The sequence below is a fragment of the Pristis pectinata genome, chromosome 17 (genome assembly GCF_009764475.1).
Source record: "Pristis pectinata isolate sPriPec2 chromosome 17, sPriPec2.1.pri, whole genome shotgun sequence".
Lineage (NCBI taxonomy): Eukaryota > Metazoa > Chordata > Chondrichthyes > Rhinopristiformes > Pristidae > Pristis > Pristis pectinata.
In genome coordinates, this window is record NC_067421.1 from 10,334,471 (window position 1) to 10,349,560 (window position 15,090).

The window sequence follows — 15,090 nt, forward strand, 5'->3', positions numbered from 1 at the left end:
CATAACGATTGTTAAAAGTACGATGAATAGTTATAGTCCCAAAACAAATTCATGCAGGACGCTGAAAACAAAAGAGTGCTGGAATCTGGAAGAAAAATCAGAATGCTGGAAGAACTCAGCAGGTCAAGCAGCATCTGTGGAGCCAAAAGGTGCAAGTTGATATTTTATCTTCTACAAATCCATCTGCACCTTTTATCGGCTGCGAAGTTTCCAAGATGTTCTGTTAGTATATCCTCAAGCACAGTATTGAGTAATTTTCTGCAACACCTGCTGATTCAGCTGCCCATATTTTCTTGGTTTCCTCCTCTCATCTTTTTTGAATTTAGCTAAGTGACGTTCAAAATTTTCTAACCTATATAAATCACTGCTGTCGCAAGATAACTATAGTTGGGCCATGTGCAACATTCTAATCTACATTAAATCAGAAGTATATAGCACAGGACAAGGTATTCAACTCAATTTATCTATGTCAGCCAAAATAGACATTTGGGCTATTCCCACTCTCAACCCACAACACTGAACGTTCCAGCTCTTCAAGTGCTCAATTGATGTGAGGGTTTCTACCTGCATCACATTCAGACTGACACTCACCAGTTTGGGAAAAAAACCTTTAGTTCACTAATTCTTCTACCAATTACCTTGAAACTAAGGTTCAGAGTTATTGAACACACTACCAAAGGAAATTACTCAGTTAATTTCTATGAGCTTTTAGTTGGCAAGTTGCTGTAATGTTAGAGATCAAAACGGAACGCTTTGCTCTGCACGTATCTCAGATGTTCTGCAATCAGACCAACTAATCTTGCAAGCACTTGGCTAGTCAAATCGGAAAGCAAAAATGCCCAATCCAGAAATGCAAATTGAAATATTGAAGTGTTCCAACTACAAACAGGACTTACTGGTGTTTGAAAGAGTACTTAGAAATTGCCAAGCCCCGATTTACTGGGAATGTTTAGCTTGTATCTAAAATACAATGCAGGAATGTTGCATCCACTTCAATGGAAAGTTGTACTGCAAGACACCATTTTCAGGAAGGAAATGGCAGGGAAGTGCACCTATAATAATAACTTCAGGATTTTCACATTTACTTGGGCATCTGCCCTTGCCTGAAGTTGCTGTGTGATTCGTGCATAAACACTAGGCTCATCAATATTTTGACAGAAAATTCATGCCTATTAATCTCTCTAGTTCCTACTCTTTTTCTCTCCTATAAATCAGAACATTTATTTATAAAATCACACTCTACCCAGTGCTATTCCACAGGATTTAAAAAGTCAGAACACCTACCACCACAGTCACTGCCTTTCGATGGCCAACAAAGTCCATGTTTGTTTTCCAGCCATCCCGTTCAATGATCTGGGCTGTGGGGCCTGAGTTGTTCATTGCATGTGCAGATACGAGGTAATGGCCATCTGGGGACCAGCTTAAACGCAGTACGTGTGTCGTGCCTGCACACTAAAGAGAGATGATAAAAAGAATAAACGACGCACGGCCATATAACTCAAGACAAGTTACACCAAATACCATAGCAATAATGGACTTAAGTCTTGCAAATGCAAAATTCCCTCTGAAACACAAACTTAATAGATTTTTTTTTTGTTCTTTCAAAAATGCAAAGACAGAAGGTAGTGGTGAATGAGTGTTATCCTAACCGGAGGTCTGTGACCTGCGGTGCTCCGCAGGGATCAGTGCTGGGACCTCTGTTGCTTGTGATATATAAAAATGATCTGGATGAAAATGTACATGGCCTGATTAGTAAGTTTGCAGACAACACAAATATTGGTGGAGTTGTGGACAATGAAGAAGATTGTCAAACGATACTGCAGGATATAAATCAGCTGGAAATTTGAGCAGAGAAGTGGCAGATGAAGTTTAATTTGGACAAGTGTGAGGTGTTGCATTTTGAGACAAAATGCAAGAGGAAAGTGTACAGAAATGGCAGGAGTAGTGATATACAGAGGGGTTTGGGGTGTAGGTCCATGGAAGTGGCAACAAAAGTGGATAGGGTGGTAAAGGAGGCATGCAGCATGTTTGCCTTCATCGATCAAGGCATTGAATATAAAAGTTGTAAAGTCACATTACAGCTGTATAAAATTTTGGTTAGACTACATATGAAGTACTGAGTGCAGTTCTGGTCACCCCACAACAGGACGGAATGTGGAGGCTTTGGAGAGGGTGCAAAAGAGATTCACCAAGATGCTGCCTGGATTGGAGAGTGTTAGCTATAAGGAGAGGTTGGACAAACTTGGATTGTTTTCTCTGGAGCATCGGAGGCTGAGGGGCGACCTGATAGAAGTATGTAAAATAACGAGAGGCACAGATGTGGTAGATAGAGAGGGCATAGGCTTAAGGTAAGGGGGGGAAAGTTTAAAAAAGTTTTTATTTTACATAGAGAATGGTAGGCACCTGGAACACACTGCCAGGGGAGTGGTAGAAGCAGATATGAAAGCAATGTTTAGGAAGCATTTATACAGACACATGCACAAGGAGGGAACTGGGGAATACGAACCACGTGCAGGCAGATGGGATTAGTTAGATGGCATCATAGTCGGCACAGACACGGTGGGCCAAAGGGCTGTTTCCTGTGCTATACTGTTCTACATTCTGTGCTCTGATGTCTGACCATTATATTTCCAAATACAAATTGACTTTTAATGGGCAATTTCAAATTTTACATTGAAGACTCAAAGAAGTCACCTGACAAACAAGGGATACAATTTTAAGGTGATCAATTCCACCAGAGTTAGTCCAAGGTCCAAATACTGCCCACAGTTGGGTATGATTTCTGTACTATACCAAGCTGTAATTGTATCTCAAGATGATAGAATAATCGATAATGATAGATGAATGATGATATTTCAAGAGAGATAGAAACCAGGGCTCCAGAATACAGCTGATCTCTGCTCAATCCCACACCACCAGTCACCTTAAGGCAATCTTCCCTGCTTCCTCCACCTTCACCAGGTACAAAAAACTTTTGGATCTTTGTTCACCACAATCAGGATAATTAATTCATTTGACAGTAATTTTTCTCCTTCCCCTAAAGCATGCCAAATTTCTTCCTGGATAACCTGCAGTGCAAGCACTGAAATCACACCCTTCTCTATATTCTATCATATCTACTGACTGGCTTTCTCAAGCCCACCTTGTCCCCCTCCTTACGAACAACTGCCGTTCCCTCAATCCCAACTCTTTTATTCCTGTGATCCATGTTAACTGATAACATTAATGGTTCCTCTTAGGTACTGTCTCACTCCCCTTGTCAGCATCAGCCTCCTGCTCAAAAGCCCACCCTTGTTTTGTGCCTTTGCAAACTAACACCCCATTTCCAATCACATCTTCCTTTACAAAGTCCTTTAATGCATTTAACTCCTCCCAAATACAAGCCCAGCCTTCGTACAACCAAACATCTAAATGCATTCAATCATATGTCCTACACTAAACTGCAACAACCCTCATCAAAGGCACAAATATACCCTTCAAGAACATAATGATGGTAGTTTATCCCCCTTGCAATTAACGATCTGGAGTCTTTGACATAGTTGAGCACATCATCCTAACTCTTCAAATCTCAGTGAAACAATTACCCACAAGGGTTTCTCTTCTCGTAGCCATACATACCTGTGGAGTAACCAAGGATCTATCCTTGGTCCCCTTCTATTTCACATCTACTTCCCAGCCCTTGGTGATATCATCAGGAAACACATCAGATTCTGCATGTACAGTGTTGACACACAGTATGTCTCACCACCATCTTGCAGGATTTCTGATACATCACAAAATGCCTGTTTGCAATCCAGCAATGGATGAGCAGAAATTTCCTCAGTGAACATGGACAGCACTTTCTTTGCTTCTGACCACAAAGTCTGTTCTCTGGCCACCTATCTGAAGATGTGCAGTGCCATGCACAACCCAGATGATCTTCTGACTGCATATCCACCCCGCACTTTCTTACCTCCAGTGCTGTAGCACTGCTCAATGCTCACCCTAGTTCAGCACATTGGCTGCCAAGACTACAGTATTCATGCCATTGTTACTTCTAGACTTGGGTATACCAATGCCACTCTGGCTACAACTCCATCTTCCACTCTGCAGAGAGGCACTTGCCTAAAACTCTTGTCTAATATTAGCTCATTCCAAGTAACATTTGCCTTGACTCCAGTGCTTGCTGATTGGCTCCCAATCCAAATGCACCTCCATTTTAAAACCCTCATCCATATTTCCAAGTTTCCTACTGGGCTTGTCCTCTCTCTCTACCCCCAAAATCTCCTCCAGCCCTGCAAACTTTTGAGATTTCTGAGCTCCTCCAATTCTGACCTCTTTCAAATCCTGGACTATAACTGCTGCACGAACAGTGAGCATGCTCTCAACTGCTCTGCCCAAAAGCTTTGATATTCCCTCCTTAAATCCACGTCCATACCCACCCGTCTCTTATGCCTTGAGTTGCTTCTTAAAACCTACCATTTGATCCAATATTTGGTCATCTGCCCTGATGATCTGCCTCCTGTAGTTCAGTATTGGAAATGTTTTTATTGTTATAACTCATTTGAGATATCCTGGAATGTTATAAAATGTTAAAATTCCTACAAAAATGTTAATGTGCATAGGAGAGCTTCTGGAGAGAGGTGGAGCATTAATGCTTTGCCTAAAAGTACCTATTCGTGAATGGCTTGCCGTGATCCCAATAACAATCACACAAACCACAGTGCCAATAGGTAGGGCGTACGTTAGTCTATAAGTGAAAAAGGACCACCTGTCACAGCAGGGGGATGGGAGAGGTGAGGACATCCCATGCTCGCTTATTTTAAATAACATTTAGTGAAAATACCATTCCAAGTAAAAGTGGACACGATTCCTTAATTGCATTGGCAATCAAACCTGCTAACCATGTTGCTGCAAATGGTCAAGATTAAACTGAAGCACACCATCCTCTACACCCTGCATTTCTGGATAAGTGCTGGCAGATGCTGCAGTGATGCCTTTGACATGTTCCATTTCATTAGTCCTTCAAACATTTTCCGCGTAAATTGATGTTATCTATTGCACAGTTGAATGCTGCAAGCCATATGCCCCATCACACATCCGGTTCACAAGTTGACGCAGTGTTGAATCCCTAATCCAAAACATAGACTCAGGGTACCAGTTGGTGAAGAGACAAATAAAAAGTCAACTGCTGATCACCTGATCTTGAGTACGAATGAACAGGGAGAAGGGGTACATGGTGACTACATTGATAGTTCCAGGAGTATTTTAATGGTTAGGGCTCAGTTAAGTGACAAAAATCAGCAAAGAAATACAGTCCCAAGACAACAGTTCAGACATTTGCTTCAAGTACATACTTCATCAAAGGGTTTAGTAATGTTGGTCTCCAGCTGCCAATCCATGGTCCTCCACACTTTTAAGCTCCGGTCGTCAGCTTGGGATGCAATGTACTTTCCAACAGGATCCCAGGTAAGACCCTTTACCAGGCCTGAGTGACCCCGTAATGTTGCAATGATTTCTGTAAGAAAGCATTGAAAAGCATTCACTGTGTATTCATGCTTGAAGCTTATAACGTTCCCAAGTAATGAGAACCAGTGCAATATCCATAACCCGTATGACCAACCATATCGTTGTTATACTTGGGAGTTCAAGCATCATGATTGCAATGGATTCACAGAAAATACATTCTGCATGAACTGGAGACAAAAGGCATCTTTGCTGAAACTTTTGTCATTGCCTTGTGAAGGATTCCTATTTATATTCATTCCAGTCCTACCCTTATAGAACTGAACATCAAATTTACCTGGGAACTTCAGAGCATTCCAAATAACAACAGTGTTATCAATACTGCAGGAGGAGAGCCAAGCATCATGGGGTGACCAGGCCAGGTCCATCACATCTAGAACATAGACAGAATCCTCACTCAGTATACTGCACATTAGGATAGCTATATCTCTGCCACACTTTGGCAGTCACACACTGGAGTGACATTTTAGATTTTTATACTCAAGTTGCTGGCAATGGGATTTGAACCCACAACCTTCTGATTCAGATAAGAGTACTACCAACTGAGCAATAGCTGACACCCAAAGGCAGGGATATCAACATCAGTCAGAAATCACAGTGGACTCCACAGCACTGTGAAGTGAATGGTTATCTGTGAGGTATGGGAGGCTGGAGAGAACAGATCTCCAAGCACAGTGATGTGTCAACCACTAAAAGCACACAAGGCATTTTTCCCCCATCTCAGATCAGAATGAAAAGAATAGAGCTGCTTTTGCAAAGAACGAGCAACACTTTCATGCTTCTCGTTGGATCTGATAGTCTCAGAAAGAACAGTATGGAAGTGCTTCACCAAAATTTCAATAAGATGGTAATTTTTTTAAAGCAGAATATCTAGGGTATTAATCTCAGTATTGCTCCCAATGGTCAGCATTAAGACAAGACAATGCGCATCTTACTGGATGCTTACAGAAGGAGATGTTTTGGTTATTGAGTTGTGACAGGGGAAACTCTGCCAATACAATGGGCTTGACAAAAATTAAAACAGTACCAATATTTTCTTGAAAGGAGTTGTAAGGCAGGGTACAGGAGAAATCTTGGACAATATGGTTAACCATTCTGCATAGCTATAACAAGGGTGGGTAGGAAGGGCAAAGCAAAAAGTTCTGAAAACCAAAGAGGGTACTGAATACTACAAGTGTGTTGGTGTTATAATAGTTCTTTCTGAACTGTAAAGCAATTGAACTAGAGCAGGAAACAAAGTAAACTAATCAGAACGAATAGATATGACATAGTTTGGACACAATCTGACCTCAGATTGTGCAAGAGTGGGATACATCTGGTGGAATGCAGATTTTGGGAGAGATGGCAAAGCCAAAAACATAAATGGTGGATACAGACATAGGGTAGATGTGGAGAAGTCATATAATGTTCTCTCATCGCAACCTTGAAAATAAAATTGGTGGAAACTCTCTGGAAGCATAAAAACTGCCACTGTAGCCAATTGCACAGTTTCACTGGGACTTCTGCCAAACTCCTAACAAGCAAATTTGAAATCATAATTTCATACAAAGGAAGGAAATTCCGAAGTGATGATAGTGACAACTTGTGAAATTATTTAGAGCACATTTACATAAAAGACCACTGGATAATTGAGGAAGACCATTGAATGCAATTATGAACAATTTGTAAATAGTAACAGTGCAAATGATGGGACAAGAAAGCAACTTGAAGGGGAAACGGTGACCATTACCAGTCAGGTTCACATTGAAAATAGACAAATAAAAAGTCTGAGATAAAGGAAGTGCACTAAAAATGAGCTAATTTCAGTAGGATGTTACGGACTCAGTGAAAGTCCCTTTAAGATAGAGAGTGTGTGTGTATGTGTGTGTGGGGCGTGCTTACGTCAATAGAAGATAAAGGACGTAATGACGTTGTTGAAGAAGAAGAAGAAAGAGAGAGAGAGAAGGGAGAGAGACACCAGCCTGCTTGTTTTCTCTATCGATGGATGAGAAACAATAACTGTGTTTGCCACTGAAATCCATGTATGGAAGTTGGAAGTAATCCGGTGGAGTTCACTTTGTTGCTGACCTGTAGAAGGAAACAGGTATTTGTGTGTGGACGACCACGGTTCGGATGCTTTTCGGGGTGAGGAAGTCACTACCGAGTAAACACTGAAGTGTCGTTTGGGTTCCATCGTGGAACATTTGGATTTCGTATGTACTCTCTCTATGTTTTTGTGAAACTTGTAAATGGTCCAACTTCGTTTCAAGGTTCTCCATGATATTTTGGTTTTTTAGTTTCGATGGAACAATATTTGGTCTAAATTGGCCTTCTTCAACATCAACATCAGGCATTCTAGAAACAACCTTTACATCATCCACCAAGGCCACAACTGAATCCCTCTCATAATAAGGTTTTAGCATGTTTACATGACAGAGTTGTGTTTTCTTGCGTCTATCTGGCCGAACAAAAGCAAACCCAGATGAAGATAACCTTGAAACGAAGTTGGACCATTTACAAGTTTCACAAAAACATAGAGAGAGTACATACGAAATCCAAATGTTCCATCGTGGAACATTTGGATTTCGTATGTACTCTCTCTATGTTTTTCTACATCTACATCTTATCTTCAGACAACGGTGGTTGTTGAAGAAGCCCTTGCTCATGTTTCACCTTACGGCTTGCGGAACTGAACTTTAAGAACCATTCCGGAACTGGGAGTTTTGGACTTTGTCACACACACACACCAAGAGTTTAGTTTTGGGGTTAACGTTCGAGGTTTAACATTTTTGAATTCTAACATACTAACATTTTTACTTTTATTTTACGTATTATCATAAGTAGTGATTAATAAAATAGTTTTTAACACTGAAACATGCTCAGTGTGTTTCTTTTGTTGCTGGTTTGTGACAAAATTGGGGGCTCGTCCGGGATAGTTCCCAAGGTTAACGAGTGTCATCTGGGATCGTTCCCCAGATTGACGAGATTTGTTCGAAATTCAATCCAAAGATTTTTGAGGAAGGTCTGATAAATTCTTTTTAATTGGCTCGTGTGTGTGTGTGACAAAGTCCAAAACTCCCAGTTCCGGAATGGTTCTTAAAGTTCAGTTCCGCAAGCCGTAAGGTGAAACATGAGCAAGGGCTTCTTCAACAACCACCGTTGTCTGAAGATAAGATGTAGATGTAGAAAAACATAGAGAGAGTACATACGAAATCCAAATGTTCCACGATGGAACCCAAACGACACTTCAGTGTTTACTCGGTAGTGACTTCCTCACCCCGAAAAGCATCCGAACCGTGGTCGTCCACACACAAATACCTGTTTCCTTCTACAGGTCAGCAACAAAGTGAACTCCACCGGATTACTTCCAACTTCCATACATGGATTTCAGTGGCAAACACAGTTATTGTTTCTCATCCATCGATAGAGAAAACAAGCAGGCTGGTGTCTCTCTCCCTTCTCTCTCTCTCTTTCTTCTTCTTCTTCAACAACGTCATTACGTCCTTTATCTTCTATTGACGTAAGCACGCCCCACACACACATACACACACACTCTCTATCTTAAAGGGACTTTCACTGAGTCCGTAACAAGGAGGAAAAGGACTATATCTCAGATTATGGTAATTTTAGGGAAAATATATAGATTGAGCACAATGACCAACAATGGAAGCTCTTTAATAACAATGTGGATAAGGTACAAGTCAAATAGATTTCAATAGAATGCAGGCATAGATTCGTGGATAAAGGGAGAGACTGGATCAGAAAACATTTTTCTCATACAAAAGAGATACACAGAACAAAGTTATAAGACAGAACAAAATTAACAGAATTACAAAAAGCTACAGAAAAATAAAGCAAAAATTAGAAAGGATAAAATTAAGTATGAAGGCAAATTGACAATCCACGTGAAAAATGAGAGTCTTAAAAATGCACAAATAAGAAAGATCGTCAAAGTAAGAGTGGGGTCATTTGGAGACAAAGAGCAGCTGCACTTGAGAGTGATAGTTCTTGGAAATGCTCACTAGACATACTGAAAATATTTTTATGGAGGAAGCTGAATGTGGGACTGTAGAAAAATGAACAGAATATGGAATAGTTGCTAATTAAAATAAATAGGACAATTCATTAAGTTAACTGAAACCAATACGAAGCCATGTTTTGTTCAGACTACAATATTGTAGTCATTTATTTTGAGTTGTGTATCTTGTTTCTTCTTTTCAATTGCTTTGTACATTCAAAAAGAACTAGACACTTATAACTCAAAATGTTGAGAGGTTGCAAATGATAAAACTTATAAAATTTGAAAGCCTTTGAGAAGGCAACATTAAGTAGTTTGCCATTAGTCAGCAAAGCACTAATATGAATGAAGAGGAAAGTTTGAATATTTTTCATATCTAGATCTGTAACAACATAAACCACTTTACCACAAGACTTCATTAGGCAAATACTATTCAGAGTTCAAAAGAAAATTATAAATATGAAAATTTAAAAATGATGAATATAAAGGAAAAGGAAATTTCAAAATGATGCATATAAAGGGCCAAGACCAGTCACATTTTATTATGCAAAATCTGTTTGAAAGGCAAAACCATCTTTTACTTCCTCAAATCATCAGGACAGATAGAGCATGACCTTAAACTCTTACCTCCTGTATGACTTCTGAGAATAGAAACACACCTCCACTGCTCCACATTAGCTAGTTTGCTACTGGAGCCAAAGACATTGCTTGGCCCAATATACCTGTAGAGAATAGTCACAGTCACACAGTTATAATTTAACATGTCAATTTTAGTTTCTTTAGATCAGTAGTGAATTTGCAGGACGTTAAAACATTTCATATTCCAATCTGACAATTTATTAGATATGCTACAAACTAAACAATGTCTGCTCTCATTTCACAAAGCAATTCCACTTGGCAGCCTTGAGTGATTTATGTGTTGCAAATATTTACTTAGCCATTTGCTAATAACAATATTGGATTGTATTGGATTAATCTGTAATATAAAGCATTACACCTTTATGTAAAACTATTAAGTGCTGCACTGAAGTGCAACATTGATTCACTGGTTACCTATACACATTTGCCTTTGCATCATTCCTGGACATAATTACTTTTTCCACACACTCAAAACAAAAGCAGTTAATCGGGTCTATGTACTTGTGAAGCTTACAGTCACCAGGTGGACTGACATACTTACGCAGCTCTCTTCCACAGCATTATCAATTTGTCATCTCCACCCGATGCCAGATACAATCCATTATTAGACCAACGGACACAATTTACACAGGCTGCAAAAAAAATTAGCTATGCAATTTACTGTTTATATGCAAAAATACGTAGCATACAAAATAAAACTTAAAGGAGAAAGAACAACCTAGAGCTCAGCAAGCTTAGCCAGTGAGTGACTCAATGTTTGTCAGGACACTCCCACATTGAATCTCATTTCTGTTGAGTTACGTGTGGTAAAAGAAGCCCTCTGATTGAGTCTTTGTGCCCAAAGTACAGAGAAAAATGGCCAACATGTGAAACAAAATGGCTTTACTATCAATTAGTATAATTAACGATATTAATTCATCTAATCGACACACAGTCCAGATGAAACTATATAGTGGCAGAAACAACAATCTCAAAAAAAGGCAGTCCTTTTTTTTGGCTGCAGAGATTATTAATAGCATTTCTTGTAATTCTACTTGAGTAAGAAGATATTGACATTGCAAGAAGATAAATAAAAATGACTAGCAATACACCTAATTAATAGCAAAAAATGAACTGCTGGAAGAACTCAGTGGGTCAAGCAGCATCTGTGTAGGCAAAGGGATGGTCGGTGTTTCAGTCAAGACCCTGGATCATGACTGAGAGTGTAGAGGGAAGATAGCAGGTATATAGAAGTGAGACGGAGGGGTGAGACAGAGGCCAGAAGGTGATAGTTGGACCCAGATAAGGAAGGGATGAAGGGCAGATGGAACCAGATGAGGGAGGGTGATGAATCTAGATAACAGGGGAGGAGGGATGGAAGAGATAAACAAAAGTGGAGAGACCCGAGTGGACTGGTAGGAGGGGGAAGGGAACGCAGGGCACTGGGTTACCTGAAACAGGAAAATGCAATGTTCACTACCTAATTAATAACTTTGGTCAAATGGAATGACTATTTTAAATTATATCTTGAAGAATTAACAGTAACTCACAAAAAGTGACCAAAACACACAGACAAAGTAAATCAACTTGTAACTAGGGAGAGGGTACAACCACTCAAGGACAAAGTTTACACCTGGAGCCAGAGGAAGTGGGCAAGACGAAGACTAAACGAGTACTTCACACTGGTGTACACCAAGGAGAAGGGCATAGAGGATAGCAAGATCAAGGAGGGGTATGGTGATATCAAGGAGGTGGTGTTGGGGCTCTTGAAGAACATTAAGATAAAAAAATTCCCAGGGCCTGAGGGGATTTATCCCTGGTTATTCAGAGAGGCAAGAGAGAAGAGTGCCAAGGCCTTGACAGAGATCTCTTTAGCCACAGGCAGGGTCCCAGGTGAATGGAGAGTAGTCAATGTTATTCCTCTGTTTAAGAAAGGCAATAGAGACAAAGGAGAAAATTATAGGCCGGTGAGCCTTACATCAGTAGTAGGGAAATTATTAGAGATGATTCTTAGGGATAGGATCTACTCACATCTGGAAAAGTATAGAGAGTTATTAGGAATAGTCAGCATGGCTTTGTGGGAGTTAAGTCATGTCTTGCAAACTTAATTGAGTTTTTTTCAGGTGACTAAGATGGCTGATGAGGGTAGGGTAATGGATATTGTACACATGGACTTCAGTACAGCTCTTGACAAGGTTCCTGATGGTTAGCTGATCCAGAAGACTGAAACACATGGGATCCATGGAGACTTGGTAGATTGGATTCAAAATTGGTTTGGCCATACAAGACAGAGGGTAGTGGTGGAGGGGTGTTATTCCGACTGGAGGGCTGTGACCAGTGGTGTTCCACAAAGATCAGTCCTGTGACCTCTGTTGTTTGTGATTTATGTAAACAATCTGGACAAAAATACAAGTACGCTGATTAGCAAGTTTGCAGACAACACAAAAATTAGCAGAGCTGTGGAGAGTGAGGAAGGTTGTCAAGGATTCAGCAGTAATATAGACCACGTGGAAATGTAGGCAGAGAAATGGCAGATGAAGTTTAATCCAGGCAAGTGTGAGATGCTGCACTTTGGGGGGGCGGGGGGTGTGACAAATGTATGTGGAAAGTAATCAGTAAATGACAGGAGCACTGATGTACAGAGGGATCTTGGGGTGCAAGTCCATAGCTCCCTGAAACTGGCAACACCAGTAGGAAGGGTGGTAAAGAAGGTGTAATTGCCTTCATCAGTCAGGGTGTTGAGTATAAAAAATCAGGAAGTCATGTTGCAGCTGTATATGACTTTGGTTAGGCCACATATGGAGTACTGTGTGCAGTTCTGGTCAGTACATTACAAAAAGGATATGGAGGCTTTGGAAAGAGTGCAGATGAGGTTCACCAGGATGTTGCCTTGAATAGAGAGTATTAACTACAAGGAGAATTTGGACAAACTTGGATTGTTTACTCAGGAGCATCAGAGACTGAGACGTGACCTGACAGAAGTATATAAAATGATGAGAGACATAGATAGGGTAGATAGACAGAGTCTTTTTCCCAGGGTGGAGATGTCAAAACTAGAGGACACAGACTTAAGGTGAGAGGGGGAAAATGTACGAGGCAAGTTTTTTATTACACAGAGCGTGGTAGGTGCCTGGAACACTGCACAAGCAGATACGATAGCATTGTTTAAAGAGGCTTTTAGACAGGCTCATGAGCAGGCAGGGAATGGAGGAATATAGAACATATGCAGGCTGATGGGATTAGTTAAAATTGGTGTCGTTGGCCTGAAGGGCCTGTTCCTGTGCTGTACTGTTCTACGTTCAATGTTCTATGACTTCCCCGAGCCCTCCAAATGGAGTACTAATTTTGAGGACTGGAATGAGTGAAATATCACTGAAATATACAGCAATAACTTTGAGGGACTCTAAAGAAGCTTTCCACGTGTATTTCACATGTACCCAGGTGGTTATCCATTTGGCAAAGCATTTTGGGGATAGCCTCATTCTTCTCATCCTCCTCTCGAACAACTGGTGGCATATTCCATATGACAACTTTCCCTGAATCCTCCCCTGCAGACAGAAAGTAAATAATGAGCCTTTAGTTGATAAGTTAAGATTTTCAAACAAAAGAACTCGAGCAACGATCTGTTTGGTTCAGGAATGATAAGGAAAGGCCTGGTTGCATGGGTGAAGGAAATCTCTGCCCGGGGGCACCTAACTAAATCAACCAAAATTAAAAGGCAAGTGGCAGATATTGACCAAGTCATCTGAAAATAAAACACAGAATGAGACAGGAAGTAATGTCTCCAGAAGCACCAGGGGTAGCACATCAAGAACCAACTTTGCGCGGCTATGCACACCTCGGAGCATGTGAGCATTTTAAAGCCCATTGCATACGGAAAAAACAGTATTATTTCCATAGCAAAATAGAATACAGCTGCCATACGGTAGCACTACAGCCAGTGAATCCAGAGTCTGCAATCCATGATAAGAAGAACGAAGTAGAGGAAAATGACCTCCTTCCCAACTTAATACGCACACTTGCCAAAATTACTGGAATTTTATCTACCTGCAAATTAAATGATGAAAGGGGACAGCAACAAGCACTTCACCTCCAGTCTCTGGGTCTTATTGATTCTAAATGGTAGGCAGCCTGCAGTCTGGCTCTTACCTTGTCCACCTGTTGCAAACTTGGTTCCATCAGGATGAATGTCCACTGAAAATATTGGCTTACCTGGAGGACAAATAGATAATTGAACAGAATATCACAAATCAGGGCTCTATGGCCTTATCAAGTAGATAAGCCAATCAAGTTTCAGAACAAAATGAACGGCAACATTTGTCCCAGTGATGTGTCAGTTCCACCATCAGAAGCCGGAGTTACAGCCTCACCACGTGAACAGTAATATCTTCCAAATAAGTTACCGCAAGTCATTTTGCCATGTAACACGCATTCAGCATGATTACTCATGTCCACTTTATTCATTTTTCAATTTCTGATTTCTGGCTTTTTGCTTACCAGCTCACTTCCTAAGTCTATAAATCATCTGAATCGTATTTTTAAGAGGAACCACTTCATGTCAGCAAATTCAGCATCTTTTCAGATTTAAACAATTTACAGTCAACCTATACCTTCCTTTTTTTCCGTTTTGATAATTTAAAACCTCTTGTAATAGCTTAAAATTATAGCCTGGAATTTTTGTGCCTTCAGTACACTGAACCATGCTCCAGTGTTATCAATAGCAACATTACAATCTTATTTGCAGTCTGGAAGTTACTGGCAATTCAGAGTTAAGTACATTGTCCTCAGTCCAATTTAACAACCATGGTCAACTGTTGCACTAGTTCTACGAAATGAAGGTAGTTTCAGAGATCCTAACTGAAATCAGGGCAACTAAAGTTCTCCATGCAGATAAATTATGTATTAGAAAAATGTGAGTTTATCTGTTCAAATGATTCCCTGTAATGATTCCCACTTCCACAGAACAGTAA

At 40.4% G+C, this 15,090-nt stretch overlaps 1 protein-coding gene across 1 annotated transcript in view; it reads right to left on the minus strand.

Moving 5' to 3' along the window:
- LOC127579275 (protein HIRA) overlaps positions 1-15,090 on the minus strand; it is an 87,604-nt gene that overhangs the window by 54,398 nt on the left and 18,116 nt on the right. Inside the window, exons 2-8 of the mRNA XM_052031955.1 lie at positions 14,270-14,332; positions 13,558-13,668; positions 10,683-10,773; positions 10,130-10,224; positions 5,783-5,878; positions 5,337-5,497; positions 1,285-1,452 (exon numbers count right to left, since the gene is read on the minus strand). Coding sequence (XP_051887915.1) covers positions 1,285-1,452; positions 5,337-5,497; positions 5,783-5,878; positions 10,130-10,224; positions 10,683-10,773; positions 13,558-13,668; positions 14,270-14,332 — 785 coding nt within the window. The remainder of the gene's footprint in view (positions 1-1,284; positions 1,453-5,336; positions 5,498-5,782; positions 5,879-10,129; positions 10,225-10,682; positions 10,774-13,557; positions 13,669-14,269; positions 14,333-15,090) is intronic.